At 42.7% G+C, this 14926-nt stretch overlaps 1 protein-coding gene across 1 annotated transcript in view; it reads left to right on the plus strand.

The window, feature by feature from the left end:
* LOC126203166 (fatty acyl-CoA reductase 1-like) overlaps positions 1-14926 on the plus strand; it is a 206687-nt gene that overhangs the window by 132322 nt on the left and 59439 nt on the right. Inside the window, exon 5 of the mRNA XM_049937407.1 lies at positions 3004-3113. Within this exon, the coding sequence (XP_049793364.1) occupies positions 3004-3113 (110 nt within the window). The remainder of the gene's footprint in view (positions 1-3003; positions 3114-14926) is intronic.

The following is a 14926-nucleotide window of genomic DNA, read 5'->3' on the forward strand; positions in this document are numbered from 1 at the left end:
TCCAGTGGCTGCAATTTATGGCTGCAAGGAGGCGGAACTGTAACTGCCAGCATATCGTTTCCCCTTGCGTGCGTAATGACGTCCAGGTTCGTGATGTGTGTTACGTGAGCATCAAATTTGAGAAGAGCAGGATGCTTGTCTGATGTCTTAGCATGACTCAGGAAATGGTCAAATCATAAAGAAAATTGAAGAATTACAAGAAAATAATGTTCCTTGTGGAGCACCATCAGCGTGCACGGCTTATATTCGGATGTGAGGGAAAATAATAACCGGGGAATGAAATGTCCCCCAGCGGTAATACAAATGGCTGCTGTGGACAGAATTCCACGTTCCGCAGATGTAATAGTCCCTAGTTTCCTCTTTCGTCGCAAGGCAAGCACCTCATTTGATTTTGTTTGAATAGTAGTTACACCAGTCTCATCGACGATAAAAATTCCAAGCGTCGGAAATTGTTTTTGATTCAAGGTGGTTTTTAATATGGAGAAAAATTTATCTACATTATACTTGTTAAAAGCGTGAGCTCCAGCGACTGATGTCCCTTCTGGCGACCGCAGTGTCGGTTCTGACTGACGACTCTTCATTCTGGAGAAGCAATCTCCTCCAGCAAGACGCGATTCTTTGTTCAAAGAATGATTGATTTTGCTTTTCTCAGGTAGTTCAAAACCAACGCTTCTGACATCTCTTACCATAAAACCAAAGACCATTGTTCCCATTTTCGTAATATAGTCTTTCAGTTCATCTCCAGGGTTGAAAACAGGTCTTTTTGAACCAAAGACTTTTTTGCCTTCGGTTGCTTCTTGATTTAAGTTTTTGACTCATGTCTTCAATGCCATTCACGGAATACTTGCTTTCTTGCAGCCCATTTCGCCACTTCTTACTACTTGAATAGTCCGCTGCACTTTTGCTGGAGTCCAGCATTGTTTTCAAGCCTTGCGAGATAGATTTCTAGCCGATTACGTATTATCTGTAAGACAAAACTCGAGTTATATATTTTAATATGTTTAGGGCAAAGTGGTCCCCTTGAAAAAAAGCGGAACCATCTTGCTCCGGACGCTGCAAGGCTAGAAAAAGATGGCAACAACATGTCTAACACATTTTAAAATCTCTAAACATATTGGTGACATAAGTTAAAGGTGCAGTTAAGCAAAATATTAACTGTAAATAATAGTTCTTCCAAATAATTCCCATTTAATGATAATAAAACTGAGCTTACCATACTTCGGTTCTTCACAAAATCGATTTTTCCCGTTAGCTTCAAACCAGCACAACAAGTCACCTCACCAGACATTCAACTGAGCATGGAACAGAAGCAGGACATACCGTAATATTCCACCCAGAGATGGCACCACCAACTGGCGACATGTTACAAGGGCATCACACTGCCCCGGTGGATCACTACACATAGGTCTTCCGTACTACTTTCTTATTGACTGTACCGTGTATGAACGTTTCAGTGAGCTGTGCTTTCATGAGGTTGAGCAGTTTGTCGTGCTAACAACACACAGCTCGTATTTACCATCCGCAATGGTAGAAATGTCGCACAGACGTTACAGGACCCTCACACGTTCAATATAATTCTCAATATGTCAACATAACGACCGTCAGAGGCCGAGTCAATGCTAGAAAGATTGACGAACAGTATTAATCCAGAATGAGATTTTCACTCTGCAGCGGAGTGTGCGCTGATATGAAACTTCCTGACAGATTAAAACTGTGTGCCGGACCGAGACGAAATCGGGACCTTTCGCGGGCAAGTGATCCACCAACTGAGCTACCCAAGCACGACTCACGCCCCATCCTCACAGCTTTACTTCTGCCAGTACCTCGTCTCCTACCTTCCAAACTTTACAGAAGCTCTCCTGCGAACCATGCAGAACTAGCACTCCTGTGTTGGTAGAGCACTTGCCCGCGAAAGGCAAAGGTCCCGAGTTCGAGTCTCGGTCGGGCACACAGTTTTAATCTGCCAGGAAGTTTCAGAACAGTATTAATGTCAACCAAAATACTCTCAGAATTACCAGTGTGTAGTGAGCGTGTCAGGGGGAGTATTACCATTGTGACGTTGTGCCCTTCGCATTTTCAGAGGTATCCTTCTGTGTAACACAGCTGATACATATGAACTTCAAGCGAATTTTTAAAATGAACAAAGAAATGACGCCTTAATGTATTTAAAGGTACAGAAACAGCCCATGCATATACAGTTGGTCATCAGAAGTGTTTTTGAACAGATATTTTAAAAATGATTGGTAACAGTGTTTGTGGATGTTAACACGCCTAATACCGAACACACGAATGCCTTGTGTCCAAAAATTGCAAAGGTACTCCTAATGGCTTGTTCACTGAGATTGCCTATCTTATTGCGATAGTTTGTTCTTCTATTCCATCTCGTATTAGAAGGACCTTATCATATGTAGACTGATAACAACATTGCAACTGCTGAAACTCAAGGAAATTTATAATGAATTAGTTGGAACCTGTTGCCTTTACAGGTTCCTATTTTTCTGCAATGACGTATGAATATACTTGATATCCCACCTTCAGATGTTTACATTTATTTACTTTCTGTGAGCGTTATTTCATAGCAAATGCCGTTGTGGAATTCTGCAACGGAGCTTAAGATAGCAATTGTAAGCAGTCGTAAGTGAAGAAATTTCACAACCACTGTATCCTCAAAAGCCCGTCTATTGCGGCATAATTTGTTTGTGTTAAGTAAGTACGTGGATCAGTCCCATGGATCATTCCCTCTGTAAACCCCCTAACAACCAGCCCGCGATTTATGGGAACTGTGAAAGCTGTGCATGCACATCCGTTGCAACACAGCCCTGAAAACGTACAAAATACTCATGTAATACATTCATGCACAATCACTGATGTACTGTGTTATAAATGTCGACCAATATTCTATCAAGCAGGTGGTCATTTGTTTATGCTGTTAAGAGTACGTCACAAGCTAGATGAGTGTGGAGTAATGTGCACATTTCTGAATGTAGCTACATGTTGTTATAGGATGCTGGCGAACCTACCAAACACGTACGCCTTGACGAAGAACCTGACAGAGGAGCTGGTGGCGAGGTACTCCGACCGGCTGCCGATCGTCATTGCCAGGCCGTCCATTGGTGAGTAGGGGCCTGGATCACTTTGTGACACACCCATTTACTTTGAATTTCGGTATCCTTCCCAAGCAGCAATATAAAAGTGATGCTGTTTGAACTCCATTGTGGGGAAGTCCATTACTGGAGAGCCTCAGCAATACTGACGATTTAAGAAGGGGAAAAACAGGCTGAAGGCGTGAACTGAAGTTTGTGTTAGGGGGGCGATGGACTAGCGTACTCAGTGCAGGTGCTGCTGCTATTATGCTTTGGTGGTGTAGTGGTTAGGACAGCTGGCTAATAAGCAGAAGATCGGGGTTCAAGTCCCATCCGTGGCCCAAATTTTAATTCATTTCTTAACTTTTAATGCTTATCGAAGGTAAAATTGAGACTCATATGTCTCAAGGAATATTTAATTTCAAAAATTAATATTACTATATAATTAGTGATCTAAGGAACTGGTAAGATTAAAAAAGTGAAAAGAACTAAAATGATTAATATATTCAACACGAATTATCAGTGGCGATATGGAAACTATATATATTTTTTTAAATGTGCAAAAAGGTAAAGTTCATATCCTAATACTCCATCTCAATTGGTATGCAACACAGAGATACGTCATCGTGGTTAAGTGCATTTTATATCTAAGTATTCACTCTTCCTCCAGTACTTTCGAGCACTGACACAAACAAGGAACGAGAGCATTTGCGATGTCCAGTGACAGGAATCCTAAACTATCTGTACAAAACACTTTGTAATTAATAGAAACCTTTATTTCTATTAAGGCAAGAAACGATACTTAACTTTCTGTGCGTCCCGTGCCTGCAACATGCAGTTACATTCGCAGTATATTAGTGCTCACAGCACCCAGACTAAGTATCAACTTGCTATTACTCAGTGCTGATCCACTCTAACCGTGGTACCGAACTGGGCGCTGACCAGGGGTGCTGAATTTTGTCTACCTGGAGGTGTGGCGCTGCCCACTCTTTCCACTGGCACGCGGGTCAGCGCCTTTCTGATGCAATCCCTCTGCACTCAGCTGTTCGGTGTGCTGCCGATGCTTTAGGAATTCACATTCCTCCCCCCTCCCCCCCCCCCTCCATCACCCCACCAAATGCAGCGACGTTGTCGTGCAGGGAGCCGTGTTACGACAGTGGCTAATGGTAGGCAGGGGAAAGGCAGGAAACTGGGTGGGGTGAGGAGTCGGGAGCCGCATCTGGGACCGACGCCGAACCTCGAGTCGCGCCCCGTCCTACGCTCTGAGGGGATCGTCCGTCTGGAAACCCCGAAACGGCGCACGACCTTTCCCTGAGCAGGTCCGACGAAAGTCCTAGAGAGCGGCAATGCTGACCGGTGTGCGGACATTTGCCATGCCGGACATTTGCCACGGTGGACATTTGCCACGATTTTACCTGCTCTGAAGGGTTGGGTCCCTTGTCTCCCCCTCCTTCTCCTCCTCTTCCTCCTCCTCCTCCTCCTCCTCACCCGTCGCCCGACCCGCAGTAAAGGTACTTACTGAGCCTTTCCGCTGGTTTACTTAACATAGGACCAGAATCTCTATGGATTTTCCGCCACATTACTAGTAAGAGTTTCGTTGTGGAAACTATTAAATGGATCTCGCATTGAAATCCGCACCAAATTTCGAGCCTCAGTAAAACTTCGCCAATCATGGAGATTTTGCATTCGTCTAAATTATACGTCCCTTTTTTGGATGCTCCTGCAGCAGGTTTTTGTCGTGTTTTTTGTACCATGGGGGATCAGTTCTGTCTGTTATTAATTTATTTGGTATGAATCTCTCGAGTGCTGTTGATACTATTTCTTTGAACTTAAGCCACATATGGTCTTCACTTACATAATTTGGAAGGATTTGAGACTGTCTCTTAGAAAGACGTCAACGGAAGTTTTAGTTGCTTTTATAAATAGATATATTTTTAGTTTTAGTGAATTTGTTTGTTACGAAATTGAGCCTCGTTACGACTGTATGTTCACTAATCCCTGTATCCGTCGTGATGCTCAGGATTATTTGTGGCTAAGAGGTCAAGTGTGCTTTCGTAACCATTTACAATTTGTATGGCCTCGTGAACTAATTGTTCAAAATAATTTTAAAAAAAGCGTTTAGATTATGGAATTTGTTTTCTATCTACAATAAGGTCTGAAAATGTATATTTGTCAACATACGGAAGGTAGATTGAAGTCACTGCCAACTATAATTGTCTGAGGGAATTCGATCCACTGCGGCGGCAGAGGCGATGGTTGCAGCTCCATCCGGTCCACAGGCTGTGCCGAAAAGACACTCGGGGGCTGTCACACCAGCCGCAAGATCCCAGTAGGATGCGAATCTGGGGACAGAAAATCTGTGAAAGAATCTGTTAATTGACAAGCCCTTATGTGGTTCTGATGGCGGCACAGCAATCCAGCAGGACCTTGAATTAAAGACATGCGAGCGCCCCAATTTCGAAGAATCGTTCATCTCTCCCAGCATCTGGTGCGACCAAATACTCTGAAAGGAATAGAATGGTTAGGCGCAAAGCGACACTTGCGGAGGGTGGCGGGCGCCGTGCGCTGCGGTGGGTGCAGCAAGTGGACCAGCGAGCTGGGGCGCCGGCCGTTCAGAACGAACCATCGCGGGGCTGGGAGCGGTACTCTGCGAGGAAGAGTAGCAGCACTTGCTCCCGTGTGTGGGAGGATGTAAATTGTTCATCTGTCGCTTGAACGTATGTACAAATTGTTCAGCTTGTACATTCGACTGTGGATGAAACGGAGCACTTGCAAGGTGAGCGATACCATTGGCTGTACACAACTATTCAAAGTCCTGAGTCATAAAGTGCGATCTGTAACCAACACTTCAGGCAAAACGTCCAAGAAAAAAATAGATGACTAAGCTTGATGGCACTACACGGCGTAGTCGAGTTAATGTGCACTGCAAACTGGTATTTGCTAAAAGAGTTCACAACAATAAGCTAGCGAGTGTTCCAAAAGGGACCAGCAAAGTCAATATTCACTCGTTACCACGGGAACTGAGACTTTGGCCACCCTGAAAACGTCTGCGGCGGCGCCGACAAAGTTTCAAAACAAGCTTTCTCACGTCCTCTGTTCAATGTGCCCGCCCAAGTACGGTGCCGACGCGCTCTTTTTTACGTACAATACCACAATGTACTTTTTCCAACATTTTAAGAATAAGCACAGGTGACTGTCTAAATCATTTTTCAATAAAAATCATACCGTGTTGGATGGAGAGGCTATGTCAATGAGCAAAATAATCGGCGCACAAAAGAATTCTGAATGTTTTCAACTGCACGAGACCAAACAGTACAAATGTAGTGCAACAAAAGGTTCAAGTCAGGGTCTGCCTCCGTCGCCTGTGCAATTTGCCTATAGTGCAAAGGAAAAGTCTGTAGAAGATCAGTGACCTGCACATCGAACTGACAAGATGCGGTAGTAGCATCGAATTCAGAATCAGGACCGACAAGAATGCAAAACAAAATGTCAACATTTGCACGCTTCGACGTGGACTGGGATAGTATTTCCTACTGGTATTCTGACAATAACAAAGCCCAATGTTGCAACTTCTTAGCCACGCATCGTGGAACAGGTTTCGATGGATGAAACAAAGACTGAAGTGGCTTATGGTCCGTCACTAGGTGAAACTTACGACTAAATAGATAATGGTGAAACTTCGTCGCGCCATAGATAACAGCGAGCGCTTCGTTCTCGATTTGGGAATAGGTACATTGAGTCTTGATCAGTAACTCGAAAGCCAAAGGAAATGGCCTGTCCTATGAACCAAATCTGTGCGAGAGCACAGCTCTGATTCCGTACTAAGAAATATCCACTGCAAAACCACAGGCTCAACAGAATCGAAATTTAAGTTTCTGGAATGCATCCTGATCTTATTTGGTCCAAACAAAAGGCACATTCTTCCGGCGCAAACGAAACAACGGAGTCGCGTTATGGGCTGCGTTGAGTAGAAACCGGGTGTAATATGTCATTTTCCCAAGACTGCAGTTCCGTCACGTTCCACGGGGCGGGGAGCTCCCGGATGACCAGCTACTGTGAGTCAAGGGGATGAACGCCTCGACTCTTAAGAACATGGGTGAAGTTGAAAGAACTTGAATATGGGCACGAAGGTTACTGATATGTTTCTGCGGTGTACGTCCTGACAGCCTGAATAGGAGCAACAACACCATTGCCTTGTCATTCTTCAAACTCACTTGCAACTTTGTCTCTAAGAGCGCGAGGGACAGGACACTCCCGGAAAGCTAAGGTTTCGCGTTGTCCTTCATTGGCATGTGGGTCACATAATTATTTTCTCTGTCTGGTACTTCAGAAAATAAATCATGAAACTCCGAAATCATTTGAGTAACACTGTCTTTTAGGCTGAAAGCAGAAACATAATGTATATTGACCTGAAAACGAAGACCAGACAAACAAAAAGAATGTAACACAAAAATACATTCAGTCTCGTGAGCAGAAAATGGTAAATGTCTCTATTCTGGTGTTAGACTGGAATGTTTCAGTTAAACTTAGTGTACCAAGCAGTGGAATATCCTGACATTTATAAGCTGTAAGTTAGGTGCAAGATTTTGTCAACTGCGACTTCCCGTACTGTTCATAAGTGGCGCAATTAAACAATGTCACGGAAGCGGCAGTGTCTAACTGAAGTCGCACAAAGCATCCATGAATGGCTAAATTCACAAATAGTTTGACCGTCGTTGCACAGCACTTGGATAGGGTGAAGGCACATCCTGAATTTGGTCATTATTAGTACCAGTAGCCGGTGTAGAAGAAACTACATTCACTGAGTGTGTGGAGTTCTTTTCCTGTTGTAAGCACATAGACTGTATAATGAGAGACCCGAATAACTTAGAATCCAAGATCAGATCCTTGCGCATGACCAAGTTCAGAACTGCAGGGTTCAGAACTCTAGCGGTATGTGGAGCTTCAAATTGGTGTTTATATCGTCGAATAGAAACAATGTAATAGTTAGCATACAGTCGAGATTCATTGAAAATTAACTCATCGTATCATTTCTTTTGAAAAATCATTATTCGAGGACGTTTAAAAGGTTGAAATATAAGAACTCCACGTAGGTCGAATTACTACGATGACGAACTTTTCCGGTCTGTTTCAATAGCTCGTCCGCAGAGTTAACAGGCAGCGGAACTGTTACTGTGAGTACAGTGACTGTAGGACCGTGGAATTCAATAGCCGGAAAAGTGCCTTGAAGTTTGCATTGAACGTCTCAAAGTATCTAAATGAAATAAGAGTTTTCACGACAAGATAGGTTTACGACACAATGAAATGCTAGGTTTTTAGTTCGATTTTGTACCAAAAGCCATATACCTGAAAATATATGTTGACGAAACTTCTTCCAAAATTATGGATAGTCGCCCACTAACTGCGGATTCTATGCATAAAAACGGAGAAGTCGCAAGGTGTCTATCACTTATGCAGGTCTTGGCCTTAGGACAATCAGAATTTTCCATGTTCTATTTGAAGTAACTTCTGATCAGTTTCGGAAGACACTTGCCTGTTACAGAACGGTTTTGCACGTAACGTCTGAAAAATGGACCCGAAATAAGTTAACTACAGTCACTAGACAAACTTTTGATGGCATCCAAGCTACGGCACGAAATGTAAGTGACGAGTGACGTTCTTAATCCACCGACCTCAGAATATAACCAGACTGATGACCCAGCAGAATAATGAGTACAACACCCAGGCCTCCTTACAGATCTATATTGAGAACTATTTTACTGAGCTCTTCACAGAACCGGAAACTATTGACATTGCACAGGGTAACATGGTACATAACATAGCATCAACCGTTACGCTGGTGGACAAATTGACATTGGTTGAAGGTATAACGTTCGTGGAAATAGAAGAAACAACTACTGGTGGCCCAAAACAATAAGTGGCTGGCTTAGAGGCTGCCAATTGAATTTTATAACCATTGCTGGCACATGGTCGGTGCAAAACTTACTAAGATATTAAGTGCATTACACTCCAACCAAAGTTTTCCTCCGGAGTTCACAGAAGGTTTAATTGTGCTTATATAAAAAAATGCTTCCCTATGCCACCCTGTTGAGTTATCGACCAATCACACTGTTGAATTCAGACATCAAATTATTCACGTGCATAATGAATAATAAAATGAAACCTATACTCCTGCGAGAGATTGGGCATTATCAGTCCAGTGCTGCGACCGGACGCTCGATGCTAACTACACTAGCAGAATGCAGACATTACGTATCCTACGTGGCTCTGGAAGACCAAAACAGCCATAGCATTTCTTGATTTCGGTACGGCGTTCGATAAAGTGAATCACGATTTCTTGCTTCTAGTGATTAGAAGTATGGGATTTTACGATGCCTTTCTGCGAATACTTCAAACATACATACGCGGAGCACACTCCAGATGAACAGTTGATGGTCAAATAGCGAAGCCTGTCCACATAAGGCGGGCGATAAGAGAGGGATGTCCACTGTAAGCGACCTTATACATAGGTTTCGTGGAGTCACTTTTAAAAAAGTTCTACATCGAATTGCCAGGTTTATGCATTTTCGACAGCAAAACTGCTTGTCACGCCTATGCAGGCATCATTGCAGTAGTCACAAACGACCGTGATATACAAGGAGCCTAACTCGTTACACGCGAAAATATCAATGCTACTGGTGCACAATTAAATAGAAATAAATCTCAGCTCTTACTATTAGGACCGCGGCAAGATCACATTCAGATCGCTTGTCTCCAACAGACGGGCGCAAGAAAACACTTGGGCTTTATCATCACAGCAGACCCCAAATCCATCATGAAGCGAAATCGACAAGAAAAGCTCAGCACAGTACGTGTGTTGTTCAAAGAACATGCTGGCAGAAATTTAGATCGTACACAGAAAGTGCACCTAATAAACAGTTACATATACACTACACTGTATAATGTAGAATCAACCTTTCCGATAGATAATGACATTGCTAAACGTGTTTTAGTCTGTACGGTCTGGTACATTTAGAGGCGGAACATTTTTTGAAGTACCATTCACAACCATGGAGTTAGCGCGTCACCAAGGAGGATTAGGACTCAAGGATGTACAGCCACAATGCATCGCGTTGTTAATCGGCAGTACGGTAAGAACTTTGCAAAATAATCAAAATACAATTATCAAATAACTGTTTTCACGCTTAGCACTGCCAGTACAGAATGTACCGATAACAATAGGCATGATAAATTCTCATCTAATTCATATACGAAACGTCTCCTTACAATTGAGCTACAATGAAGCACATTATCTCCTTCAACGCGTCTTCAGTACTGTCAAATTTTACGTAGTGCTTATGAACGGAACCAAGTAGAAAATAAATATCCCCGCCAAAAGAGGACACAAAGCTGGAAAAATATTCACGGTCCTTGGCTAGGAACCAGTATAAGTGCATTAAGGTACGGTATTCTCAACGAAACGAGCAGTCTTCAGTTGTGTGAGCTACAGACGTGCAACTATATACACACTTCAGACTTCTTGATAGGTCTTTCCACTGCAATTAACATTTGAGGCGACGTACTGGTTAAGTGTCAAGCACATCAAGACACCAATAGATGAAGCAAAGGTGCCAGATTTTATTTGCTTTACTTGACGTTTTAGTTTAAAAATTCAGGAGATTTGGGTATATGCACCTCTTTTGTTTATTTCACTTTACGTTAAGATTTCGAAAGAGACATATGTTGTCAGGCGTGGTTTCATTGAAGACGGAAAAGCACTGAAGTAATTATTGCTCAAGAATCATTCATAAGGCAACAACCATATCCTCATTGTATAGAGAAATATAAACTTCATTACCACGAATGGATTTCAATTTTGCTTTGTCGTTCCAGTTAATCACACAGAAGATATTGTTTTGGAAATCAGGAAGACTTCCGTTATCATTAGACAGCCATGCGGTGGCGGCGTTGACGATACACACGTCGACGAGGCATAGTGCTTCAGTGCTGTTGCAGGTAGAGCTCACAGCAGGATGGTTCCGCTGGCGTACACTGCCCGCTTATATACAGAGCGAGTGACCTTGGTTACGTAACGCGCTGATAACGGACTTAGATCTGCGCGCACCAGCCGGAGTGTGTTATCCCGGAAGCGCGCTATAGTCGTTCTAGCAGCGTGCTCCGCTGGTGCGTCCGGGACCTGGCGCCGAGCCGAGTCGAGCGGGTTGCGTCACCCACTCGCTAGGCGCTCAGCGGGCAGTGCAGCACTATGCTTCAGAATTTTTTCAAATTGTTGCATCCTTGAGCCCCGATTCGCGATGTACGACTAGCGGTTACAGAGGTCAAGGATCACACTTTATTAATAATTATAGTACAAAGTAATATCTCCAGTTACAGTTACATTTTCTGGAGCTACTCGTTGACAGGTATGCGGGAAGCATCGTGGCCAGGCAGCGGAATTCTCGACCCCTGCCCTCTATGCCTCCGCTCTCTAGTGCAGATGAGCAGCCGAGAAGAAAAAGTACATTGATCTCAGTTCCAAGGTAAAAAAGAAAGAAAAATAATAAAGAAAGAGTGGATTGGCCGACGCATTACGAACGTCAAGGACGAGCGTTGGAATCAAACTGTAGACAACTGTCATTTTTTTTCTTTTCCTTATACCTGTGCAGATAATATTTTAAACATTAATTCACTACAAATTATAGAGTTGTAGGCTTTTCTGGGTTCCACATTCTTTCAAATGATTCCATTATATAATAGCCTAATCTTTAAACAAACAGATAAATGGCCTTAGTAAAAATATTGGAATGGGAAGTATTTATTTGTAATTACTTCGACCGCCAATTGGTGTCTCTATAGTTCTCAGCTAAGAGAATAGTATCACCTGACTGACACATTTTTCTAAGTCCTTAAGCACAGTTTACTCGACCAAGTGGATGCGCCTTCCAGTATGTGCTGTTTCCAGTTTATTACTCGTTCTTCAACATCAGTGACCTATTCGACAGTTACGCTAGTAAGAAGAGATCGGTAGATCCTTGGTAGCACGCCAGCTTACTGAACTGATATGTGTAATACGTGTCGGATCTCACTGCAGTCTTATTTTTGTTATTAGTTTTACAACGCGTCGCAAATATTTCGTGCTTTATTTACTATTTGTTATTAAATTATATTTTCTTCATTTTTCTTTTTTCAGAATTCTCTTCAGTAAATTACAGATTCAGCTGCTGAGAATTCTTCCAGGTTGTATGGCGGTGGTCCATGGAACTCTTCAATCCCTGACGTTTCGTCCAAGTCTACGTTGGACATCTTCGGAGGTACTCCTGGTTGTGCTGAGTCTTACCGACTCATGTTGGTAAGTGAGACGGCAAGACTCAGCACAACCAGGAATACCTCCGAAGATGTCCAACGTAGCCTTGGACGAAACGTCAGGGATTGAAGAGTTCCATAGACCAAGGCCATACAACCCGGAAGAACTCTCAGCAGCTGAAACGTGCGCTCGTGAAAGCAATCATTATATGAAATGACAAATTATGGTTTGTGAATTTGATATCTAAAAATAATCTTTCTTGGAAGGTAATATTATCTGACTCCCATAACAATGAAAATAATCATCCTTGGAGAGTGATATTCACCTGATCTCCGATAAAACAACAAATAATCTTCCGTGGACTGTGATATTCATCTGTCTTTCCATAAGAAAAAAACAAATAATATAGTAGCAATTAGATTTGTATTTTGAAATTAATATCGGTGGACTAATAAATATGTAGCCAACTTCCATAAAAATTAAATAAAGTAAAATGAAGAGTATGCTATGTGGAGCTTCAGTATTTTGTCTACATGCCATTGGCATCAAGGACGGCTAGGATGATTCGAGGCATAGAATTTGCAAGTCTCTCGAAGAAATCCTCATCCATGGTAATTCTTTCCCATGAAGAATGAACCAAATCCCATATAGCAGTCACGGTTACCGCACGTGAGTCTGACCAATTGTATCACAGAGTCTTTTTCAATTGAGCCCATACCTGCTCTCTGGGACTGAGATCATTCGGCTTTCGAGGCCACAGAAGGTATTGACTAATATTCTCCCTCGTTTGAACCTATGAACCCTAATGCTAGTGTGTGATGGATGATAAACATGTTGGTAAGTGAGACGGCCTCCGGGGTACGAATGTCGATCTCCAATGTGATTACATTTTGAAGGAAATGTTCACAGCATGCCGAATTTAACTTGACTTGGATACGTTCCAAGGTTTCTGCACAGATGTAAGTCATTTCACACTTATGCGTCCGCTTCTAGCACGTGTGGCCACGAAGTGCGCGTCATATCGTTGCGGATTTGTGCGGTAAACAAGAGCAGCACCTTTGCTCGTGGTTTCAGTCGTGCACTCGTCGTGGAAAATGACTTTCCTCCAGTTGACATCTTCCCAGGAACATTTGCTAGTCTATCTACGGCTTGTTCGTCTGACAACAGTTCTTTGATAAAAGCACGACGGGACTTGATTCTATCTTTCTTTAATCATGCGAGAGCAGTTTTCGACAAGCCTCGGAAATGTGAAGCTCTCATTAGGCCCCGGATGATTGACAAATGACGATTCTGGTGCGCCCTGGCCAATTCTTCGTCGCCTTCATGTAAAGGCTCGTGGTCTATCAGGTACTGGAGGTCTCTCTCGCTCAGTATTATCTTTAAATCGCCTAATCCATCTCCTTGCTGCGGACCATCAACGCCATAATGACGTCCTGCCTCAGACGCACCGTTTTCAAAGAGAGCAGTTATTTGCTCGCGAATATTCAAGCAGACCTGTCACGTATGCCAATTAGCTGATATATTTCTCTTAACTAAGACCTGTACAGACACCAGCTGGCGGTTGAAGTAATTACAAATAAATACGTCCATTTGCAATATTTTTATGACCATTTGTCTGTTTGTTTGGAAATTAGAGTATTATAAAATGGAATCTTGAAAGAATTTGGAACCTAGGAAAGCTCACACTGCACAATTTGTAGCGAATTAAGACTTAAAATATAACCTCCACAGGTGTAAATAAAAAATACAGTAAACTCCAATTACATTCGGGCACTAATGCTTTAATTAGTTTAGCGTCAGCCTATCCACACAGCCACTCAAGGAGATGTGAAGCGATCGTCGTTGTAGAAATTCTACCGACGTGTTCTAATATTTCCACCGTTTATACGTTCTCAAATACTGATTTGCAAAAGAAATTAAATGATGAGTTAAATTGCAATGAATCTCGACATATGCTGTATACTATTATACTGCTTCTATTTGACGATGTAAACAGCAATCTGAAGCTCCATAGAGCGTTTGAGTTGTGAACACTGGCACTTCTAAACTAGGGCATGAGGTTTGCTATATTCTTGAATTCTAAATTATTCGGGCAGGTCAGTATTTTTGTGTCTCATTGAACATGACATGGTTTTCGACAAGGAAAGCAAATCGTGTTGAACAAAGGATAATTTTGTCTCTTATGCGTGGAAAAGCAGCGGAGACACGATTTCACAGCAGACGTATGCACTGACACTTATTTACGATGCCCACAGCGCCATGTCTGTTCGCGCGTGGTTGTCGGTTGTCAGGCCATACCTGTTAGTCACTTTGCATTACACTGCAGACGGGAGCTACGTCAAAGTTTCCCACGACACTATCACACGAGTTTGTTCACAAATCCTGCTCTGAGGCAAATTGTACGTAACTGCATCGCGAATCGTTGTTTCACTATAGAACTGTCCACCGGTATATTATAAACGACACTGTCGTGTCAAACATTGAAGTTCAGTGACCCACTTATGGTATGTCTATTCTTCAAAAAGTAGCAAATCCAGCCTACTAGTCGGGAATAACGTTC

This window comes from Schistocerca nitens, chromosome 9 (assembly GCF_023898315.1).
Source record: "Schistocerca nitens isolate TAMUIC-IGC-003100 chromosome 9, iqSchNite1.1, whole genome shotgun sequence".
Taxonomy (NCBI): domain Eukaryota; kingdom Metazoa; phylum Arthropoda; class Insecta; order Orthoptera; family Acrididae; genus Schistocerca; species Schistocerca nitens.